The 9,975-nt window shown below is 35.5% G+C and overlaps 1 protein-coding gene across 2 annotated transcripts; it reads left to right on the top strand.

The window, feature by feature from the left end:
• The first annotated feature begins 6,190 nt into the window (after window positions 1-6,190).
• Window positions 6,191-9,356, top strand: LOC125263521 (long neurotoxin LNTX-2 homolog). 2 transcript variants are annotated; one of them, XM_048182525.1, is made up of 4 exons: window positions 6,191-6,326; window positions 6,403-6,522; window positions 6,700-6,823; window positions 8,839-9,356. In XM_048182525.1, the coding sequence occupies exons 1-4, from the start codon at window positions 6,278-6,280 to the stop codon at window positions 8,912-8,914; spliced, it is 369 nt and encodes a 122-aa protein (XP_048038482.1). In that variant the 5' UTR covers window positions 6,191-6,277; the 3' UTR covers window positions 8,915-9,356. The 2 variants fall into 2 exon arrangements, with proteins under 2 accessions (XP_048038482.1, XP_048038481.1); XM_048182524.1 differs by having other exon boundaries at window positions 6,700-6,843; window positions 8,841-9,356.
• Window positions 9,357-9,975: the final 619 nt, after the last annotated feature.

Genomic DNA, 9,975 nt, shown 5'->3' with positions numbered 1-9,975 from the left:
CTGCCGCGAACGGACCCGTATCGGAGTCCACTTGCTCGCAGTGACGGATCCGTAACGAAGGCGGATCACGGACCCGCCTTGGCTCCGCGCTGCATCCGCTCCGCATCCGCGATTAAAACCTTACCTCCGCGGCGGGTCCGTTTGGGACCCGCAAATTGATACAACCGTTACAGTAAAGGCGCGTGCGCGTCCGCGGATCCGACATGGGTCCACTCAGGATCCGCTGATTGACAGTAGAATTTATGGCGCCGCCCGGATGCGGGCCTGATCCTCTGGACGGCGCCAAAACGGATGTGACAGTCACGCGGATTTGGCGACTTGAATGCGGATCCGCCTAGGAGTCCCTTGCTGTGTGGGTACACTCTCAGAAATAAAAGTACAAAATTGTACCTTTAGGGGTACAATGGTACTAAGGTACAAATTTGTACCCTTGTGATTGTACCTTAAGAGACCAGTTTTGTACCTTTGGTGACAATTTTGTACTCTCTCAGAAAATAAAGTACATAATTGTACCTTCAGGGGTACAATAGCTTGTCACTGGGGCTGTACCCTTAAAGGTACAAATTTGTACCCTTGTGATTTGTACCTTAAGAGACCAGTTTTGTACCTTAAGAGACCAGTTTTGTACCTTTGGTGACAATTTTGTACCTTTATTTAACAGTACAAAAATTGACCCTTCAAAAAGGGTACAAAATTGGCTTTGACAGCGTACAATCATTGACTATAATGAGATATATATATATTTTACACACACACACACACATACACTGAATTAAAACCAGAATTTATTAAATCCTTTTCATTTTCACATTTTACAACATTTCATTTTAAACACATTTTTAAACATTCCATATGAGTCCATCTTACCGAGTGTTAAAAAGTAACACTGAAGCAGTGTTAAAGTTAATGAGATAATTGATTGATGATTAACAATTAGTGGAGACACCTGATGTTAATAAGCAGAATCATTGAAGGAAAGAGAGAAAAAAACGTCTTAATTGATGTTTTATGGAATGTTTCATTTCAAGTCACCATGAAAGAGGTCAGCGTTTGCTTTAGTTGGGCTCTTGACTCTTTACCTTTTGTTATTAGTTTTTCTCTGATTGCTCCAACTTTGTGTTTGTAAAACACATTTGTAATAGTCAGAGAAAATAGGATCTAGTCACAATATAATTTGATGATATAATCATCATGTGATGGCATGATGTCATTTATAGTCTAAATATCTGACTGTGTGTTTGTGTAGTTTTAGTATTAATGATTGTAATCCTGTGATTTTACAGCTTGAGATCTGACAATAGTATGATTTCTTTTTCTTTTAAGAATAATACATTATGAACTGAAGCTTCAGAGTTTAAACACACACAGACATCAAGAATCAGCATATGATTCTCAAGAACGGTGACGATAAATAAATACAAAATACTGACAAACAGATCAACTCTGAACATCACAAAACAAGCTACTGTCACAACAAAACAACAGAAAAATAAAGCAAACATGAACAATCTACGAAAATTACAGGACAATTCAGCTGCATAATTTATTCATGCAGCAATGCATGATGGGAGCCATGGATGAGTTTTGATTGGTGGCTCCCATCATGCACTGCAACATGAAGCACTTTGTTTGATTGTCACCATTGTTGAGGGTCATATGCTGATTCTTGATGTCTGTGTGTGTTTCAAAAAAACCTCTTCAGATTATAAAAGCTCTGCTGGATCTCAAGCAGTAACAGATTTACTATAAAGAAATAATATAACATCTATATCACCAGTTAATACTGGAAGTCACCAATGAATCTGGCCATTTCACAATGAGAAAACACAACCATTATGACTGTTCTCCCCAAAGCCTTGTAAACCTAAATTGATAACCTTTGGATTACATCACTTTTGGGGAACACAGCTCAGATCATAGTTTCTCTGACCATAACAAATGTGCTTTACAAACACAAAGTTGGAGCAGCCAAAGATAAATTAATGTTAATAAATAGAGTCAAGAGCCCAACTAAAGGAAATGCTTTTCACCATCATGGTGACTTCAAACTAAACTTTCATTAAAACATTAACATCTAAACATCTGTTCATTCTCAGTAAGAACTTTTGTTGATGTATGACAGAAATCAAATCAAACTGGTTAATAATAAGTGTAATAATGTTTAATGGCTGGAAGTCAGTTGTAGATGTTGTGTCTCTCTCTTTTTCTCTTGTTGTTTCTTCAGTGATTCTGCTTATTATCATCAGGTGTCTCCACTAATTGTCAATCATCACTCAATCATCAATCAATTATCTCATTAACTTTAACACCGCTTCAGTGTTACTTTTTAACAACAGGCAAGATGGAGTCATATGTACACTTTGGGTGTTCATTTAACGCTGGGGATTTTGCTGTGCATGATGGGAACCACCAATCAAAACTCATCCATGGCTCCCATCATGCATTGCTGCATGAATAAATTATGCAGCTGAATTGTCCTGTAATTTTCATAGATTGTTCATGTTTGCTTTTATTTTTCTGTTGTTTTGTTGTGACAGTAGCTTGTTTGTGATGTTCAGAGTTGATCTGTTTGTCAGTATTTTGTATTTATTTATCGTCACCGTTCTTGAGAATCAGATGCTGATTCTTGATGTCTGTGTGTGTTTAAACAATGAAGTTCTGGTGCATAATGTATTATTCTTAAAAAAAAAAAAAGTCATACTGATTTTGGGGATTTTGCTGTGCATTATTCCTTCAAAAATACAAACGTGTACATACATGTTCCTCACATATTATGGTAGCCTAGTTTGTGCTGAATACAGTGTAATGACACTTTTGTCATTAATATGTTTATGAACAACTGAAAAAAGCACAAATGTCAGAGCATGTCAAAACTTCTCCAGGCCCCAAATCAGCCTCAGACTCCAGAGGGTTAATGATTACTGCATCAGCAACTAATAGATTAAGAAATATATGAATTGTTATTAATTAAATGTGTCATAATGTATTTATTCCTTGTATTAAATACCATATTTTAGTAACTAAAATTGTAAATGAATGTGTTAATTACCACAATGGGTTGAAGCCATGTACTTCAACTTCCAGTTGTCTGCATGAATTAATTATCTAATGAATTGAAAATGTATCATTATGTCATGACTTTACTTGTTGAGGCACATGACTATTAACTAATTGTTAAGTAATATGTCATTAATGGGTTTTGAAAGTTGCACATGCAGTAAATGTAATGTCAGAGAATGTGTTTAAAAGATGGGTAAGTTGGGCTGCACACAAATATCAGCACACCAGAATCTGAACTATTGACCACTGTTACACTGTGTTTAAACTGGATGTGACCATTATCGAGTCATGTGACAGAATATTGCAAGTCCATTTGTCCTTCATAACAGAAGTAGCATTTTGTTGTGTCATGTAGCGTTGCCCCGCATCTAGTGTAGCATCACTATCACTGATTATAATGGGTTCTATTCTCTTTGTCCGGTCTTGACACAGTGTTACGACACACGCCCTGGCTGCATGTTCTCAGTGTTCTGCTTTTGAATCCTTGACCTCAAGCTTAACCTAACATATTCCTGTGCCATGAACAACAAGGTTCTGGATGCAGCAGTTCATCTGGTACAGTGGAATCACGGTTGTAGATGGTTGGAAATTGAAATCCATGGCTTAGTGTAGATGTCAAACCATAATGACATATTACTTAACAATTAGTTAAAAGTCATGTGCCTCAACAAGTAAAGTCATAACATAATGATACATTTGCAAATCATTAGTTAATGATTAATTAAAGCAGACAATTTGAAGTTGAAAATGGCTTCAACCCATTGTGGTAATTAACACATGAACTTATGGTATTAGTTACTAAAATATGTTATTAAGGTTCTGTCAGGACCACTATCGTCAAATATGATAGATAATGCATAGAGTTTGTATTGGCGGTATGGTTCTGTTCTGGGCAAGAACTCCCTGCGCATCCAGGCAGCCTAGCATGGATAAGAGCAGGGAGAGCAGCAATAAACCCCTAGGGTAAACAGAACAGGACCAACATGCAGATATCATTAAATGTCATGATTTAACGTACACATATTTCAAGAATTAGTCTGATTCAGGGGAAATAATAAGGCCAATCCTGACTGAAGAGAGGAGGAGCGGGGGATGGAGGAGGGTAATTTGCTCCTGAGAAATGCAATAGCTGCTGATAATACTGAGGAGCTTATATATAGATGCCGTAATAGGCATCGTATTCCTATAGGTAAACATAAGTCACCTGGGAGTCAGCTGGTGCAAGCATGACTGACGTGACCTGCCAGAGCTGAAGCTAACGCTAGATAATTAATACATTATGACACATTTAATTAATAACAATTCATATATTACTTAATCTATAAACATATAGACTCTATATTAGTTGCTGATGCAGTAATAATTAATTAAGGGTTTAGTTCTTCATGAGTCATACATTGACACATGATTATCTGTGCATTAGTTAAGCATGAATTAATGCATATTAGTGCACCTGTATTGTGAAGTGTTACTAACTAATCTAAGGTTTGGGAGTATGAGCTAATTTACAATTATTAATATGCGTCTATTTAGTATATGCGTCTATTTTACAGCTTTTACTGATTTTACAGATTTTTACAGCATTTTATAGATTTTACAGCTGAAGGGGAGTCTAACAAAACTACAGGAACCATTTTGGTTTTAAACTTGAATGCCATTTCTTAATGTAAATCATTTACCCTGGCACAATACTATTTCTATGTTCCCCCTCTGGAGACAATTTCCATGCTATTAAATTCATCTGCTTCAGCAAGATCTGTGCCTTGCAAATGACATTTTTTACATTCCCAAAACATTCGGAGATGGTCATAACCTCCACAGAACATTCAGGATGTTCTCTGTATGCTCAGAGACCCATAATTTATTTGAAACAAGCATGCTTTGAAACATAGAGCAGCCAAAAAAAACTCTAACATTAAAATGTCAAGAATCAAGAGCTCATCTAAAGAAAACACTCAACTTCATAACGGTGACTTCAAACTTGATTATTTTCAATAAAACATCAACATCTAAACTTATGTTAATTCTGATTAAGTAGTTTTGTGTGAAATAAATAAAGTCATGCTGGTTTGAAATAAGTGTGGATGGTGAGATCTAGAGCAGTGCTTCTCAAACCTATCCTGGAGGACATTTTGTCCATCTCTCTATATCTGACACATCCAGTCACTAATGAGCTCATGAGTTGAATCAGGTGTGATAGATATCAATTAGATATTCGATATTAAAGGAATATAAATTAGGATGTTTTACTTTAATTTTACAGTTTTGTTCTGTACCCGCTTTTGCCAGTCTTTGATCATTTTTTAAAAATGATCTTTTTTTTTTTTTTTTTTTTTTTAAATCTTTTTAATGCCAGGGCATTTCACCCTTTTTTAAAGTTTTTTTTTTTTTTTTTTTTTTTTTTACAGTGTACACTGTCTCAGTAAACAAGATCTTGCAAAGAAAATGAACCGAATAAGAACCAAATCCTTTGTACAACTTCCCAGAAATTATGGTATTTATGTCTGTAAGACAAGTCCTATAGGAAACTTATAGGAATGGTTTCAAAATATGATAGAAATTCTAATTAGAATCCCGTACAGTTTTCATTCTGGAATCCTTTAGGATTTTTTGAAAAGGGCATGGTGCCAAAGACGTCACCTGGTAACGTTCCCAGAGACGGTCACAATGTGGAGTTCTTTTAAGGATTGGGGAACGTTATTTGGTGGACCTTCAGGGAACATTCAGGATGTTCTGAGAATGTTTAGGGGACTATTACTATAGGACGTTCTGTTAACTTACCAAATGTCCTCTTTGTAACGTTCTTATGTGACCATGAAATAACCAAAATGGAACGTCCCCCTAAAGTCATATAAGGAACCTTGAACTGCAGCACTTTCAGTATTTTCTGTAAATATTCAGAATTTTCGTCACTTTTAGAGATCTTTTAGGGAACGTTGTGTAAGGTCATGAAAAGGTCGCCTTCTACGTGGTTAAATAATGGAAGAGCATCTACTCGTGTTAGTCCTGTCCTGTCGTTCCTTTCATTTAAAATCATTATCTTACACTAATAATTCATTATTTAAAACTGATCATTATTGTGGAGGAGAAACATTTATCGTGAGTGTTTGAGTGTGTCAAGTTTGACTTCACAAAGTTTCCTTGTTGAACCCACCCCTTTCTGAACAGACATAAAAGGAACGGAAACATTGTGATTTCATTCTGTTCCCGACACACGATGGATCTGCGAGTCTCTGTCGTTCTTCTTTTCTTTTTTCTCACTGGAGGTACAAAAAGTACAGCAAGTATTGAATGTATTATTTGGTACACAGAGATCACTGAATGTCTCTCTCTGTCTTTAAGGATATTCTCTCCAGTGTTACACGTGTGTGACTGATTCATGGGGTAACTGTAAAGCAACAGTGGAGACATGTCCAGATGATTGTTTTGCATGTTCAACATGTACAGCGAGTCTATCAAATGGTAAGTCCAGTGTGATGTGGAAATTTACATCTGTAGTTTACTGAAAGTGATAATATGAAGTAGAAATATATGTATGTTAATCTCATCACATAATTGCAATTGTTTGTGTATTGCAAGAGGAACATGATTTCTGGAATTGATTCTTTAGCCTATTTAGAAAGTTTGTCCTTTTTGCAGGTTACAAAAACATGAACTTCACAATTAAAGGGTGTGCAAGTCAATGTCAAAGTGCAAAAGTACGGACACCACGTGGTCCATCAATGGATGTCAGCTGCTGTATGAGTGACCGTTGCAATGCAGCCTTTGTATCCAGAGCAGCAGGTATTGACCTTTATTTGGCTCCCCCAACACTGCATGTTTTTTTTTTTTTTTTTTTTGAAAACAGATTTAATTGATCAGCAATGAACATGTATTTTTTAATGATTACTGTTAGTAGTAGTAGTAGAATTATTATCCTGCAAACATGCCCCTGGGGTTCATGCTGGTTTTTGCAGGCACAGTGGGCGAGGGCCAGCCCACACCAAACCTAAACAGGCCCAGTGCGGGCTTGCCCAGGCGAGGCCCACAGCTTTAGGCTCACTGCGGTCTCTCTGTGAGCAGCACATACTGGACTGCCTACATTAAGCCCATGATGGGCAGCCCGTTTGGGCCCAGAGCAACTTTTGTACCTTTGGGCCCATGCAGGTTTTGTGTAGGCAGCCCACTTTCATTTCCCACGCTCCGTTTGGCTGCTCTTCAAAATTTAATGTGAAATTCAATATTATAACTCTGCACAGAAGGAATAAAAATTAAGGACGAATTACAGTAATTCACATTTTATACAGAAAAATTACTGTATTTTTATACAGTATTTTTCTGTTTTCTTAAATTACTTTCAAATGTATGTAAAATTACAAAAATAATCAGTTAATTAATACAATAACAAAACAGTTAGATGATAAACGGTCAAATGAAAACAAAAAACAAAATGAAAGTAAAATCTCCTTATTTAAATAAGCTAAAAACACTGTCACATGACCAGCATTAAACATTAACAGTTTGACTGTTTCTTTCATACAAAACTTTTAGCTGTTGTTGATGTTTCATTGAAAATAATTAAGTTTGAAGTCACCGTTATGGAGATGAGTGTTCACTTTAGTTAGGCTTTATTCTTGACTTTTAGCATCAGCTTTTCTTTGGCTGCTGTAACTGTTTCTAAAGCGCATTTAAAAATTGTACGTTGATTTCTTATTGATTATTTAGTGGCCTGATTCACTGATCTCTGAGTATGTTACCTGTTAGTTTTACAGCAGCCTTATGATATGAAATTATCAGATCAAATTGAATAGTTTTTTATTCATTATATAGAAAGTGTTTTGAGCTTTGTTTTTTCGACTCACTCAGACATAAAGAATAGTGACAATAAACAAAAATCTTTTTTTGTGACTTTAGTAGCTTGTTTTGTGATGTTCAGAGTTGATCTGTTTAGCTGAATAACTCCTGCTTAATGAGAAAAACAGTCAAAACATTAAAGAAAGCCAACAGTTCACGCAGTGTTACTCTAAGGCTACTATTAAAAATGATTAAACTGATCAGGCTTTCACATGATGATTGAATCATCAATAAGTAATCATCACAATTTAATCAGTTGTTTTTTCTCACAACCTTTCCCATAATAAACTTGCTTCAGAAACACACAGTCACAACAGCCAGTGAAAAATGAAAGCTAAAAAGTCAAGGATAAGCAAATGCTCTCCTCCATAACGGTGACTTCAAACTTATTACGTTCAATAAAACAAAAACATCTAAACCTCAGTTAATAATAGCTTTGAATGAAAGAAATAAAGTCAGAGTGGTTTGTAATAAGTGAAGATGCAGAGATCTAGAGAGATCTGTTAGAGTTTAATGTGAGGTTATCATTGTGCTGGAGAGTAGCTCCTGTGCTTCAGTCAGTGATGATCCAGAAACACTGATGATCTGCTGCATGTTGCTTCATTTAAAGACAGTAACTGTGTAGCTGCTGATGCAGTGATAGTTATATTAGCTCATGTGTGATTTACTCTTGTTAGCTGATTGTTAACTAAAAGAGATTTATAGAGAATGATTTAGGATATTTTACATTTTTTCGTTTGGCAGATGCTTCTGCTAGTCAATTGACCATTTCTTTTTATTGATCTTTACCCATTATTTTCATGAAGGGTAAACGTTTGTCTCTCTGCGCTGCCAGATTTATTGTTGTAGATTAATAGTGAGGGCTGTCTGCTGGGGGCCTGTAAAAAAGGGCCAGTTACTCTTGTTTGCAGGGTAATTAATACTCATTTCTTTATCATCTTGATTAGATGGAGATGGAGTGTTTAAGGGAAGCTTCCTCCTGCTCTTCTCTCCTCTGCTCTTCTACTTCCTGTTTCAGTGAGTCCAGATTCAAGACTTCAGATTCTACAGTGAAGACCAGCACAAAAACACATTCTTTCATACACAGAAAATGAGATACTTTGAGAAAGTATAAGATTACACAAGAGTGTGTAAACACACTTATGCATAAATCATGAAAATGTGATTGTGGTTGTTCATCTAGTAGGTTAACCAATCAAATGTCTGAAATTCTTAGAAGCAATATGTTTTAATTTTGTTTTCAAGGTCTTTTATTTTTCTTTCTATTTGTTTCTTGTTTCCTGAGTTTGTATAATAACTAATGATTTTTACAGTGGAAATTAATAACTTTTTTCTAGAGCTGCTGTACAGCCAAAACAATCTCTGTTCCAGTAATTTCCTAGTATCACTGTAAAGCTGCTTTGAAACAATCTGTATTGTAAAAAGCACTTTATAAATGAAGGTGATTAAACTTATTTTGTTCACCCTGGTTGCCATGGTTATTCATTATTTTATTGATAAGGACACACCTGTTTAGTACTGAGTTCATTATCTTGTGTATTTACAGTTTTCTACATTCGCTAGGACACATTTCTCAATACTTAGGTCACTCTTCACACAGTTCTCTTAACCTACTTTCATCTTGGCACAGCAGTTAATTCGCATTCAAAATGCCCTAAATCTATCAAAACACTTCATTCACGTCTCAAATCAACTCATTCTTCCAGAACACTAGCAAAAGTTTTCAATCATCAAACACAGTTTGTCAAAAAACAAAAACAAAACAAAAACACAAACATCAGTTAGCATTATACACTGTTTTCTTTTGTAAAATTTCTTCACAAAACAAGAATAATCCTCTCTTATAATTCACTGCAGTTTATGTTACATGATCCATGTTTATATTACAGAACAAAATTATTCCCAAATTTCCCTTTGAATGGATGGTAATGAAACTGAAAGACGTGTTCAGTTTCATCAAATTGTTTTATTTTTTAGATTCAGAATACATTTCATCATCACAAATCAGCAAATTTCTGTCTTATTTAGTTTTGTATTATGTTATTGTTTTGAACTTAAATTTAATATTTAGGAGGATACATG

This window comes from Megalobrama amblycephala, linkage group LG2 (genome assembly GCF_018812025.1).
Source record: "Megalobrama amblycephala isolate DHTTF-2021 linkage group LG2, ASM1881202v1, whole genome shotgun sequence".
Lineage (NCBI taxonomy): Eukaryota > Metazoa > Chordata > Actinopteri > Cypriniformes > Xenocyprididae > Megalobrama > Megalobrama amblycephala.
This window is presented reverse-complemented; position numbering and strand designations above follow the sequence as displayed.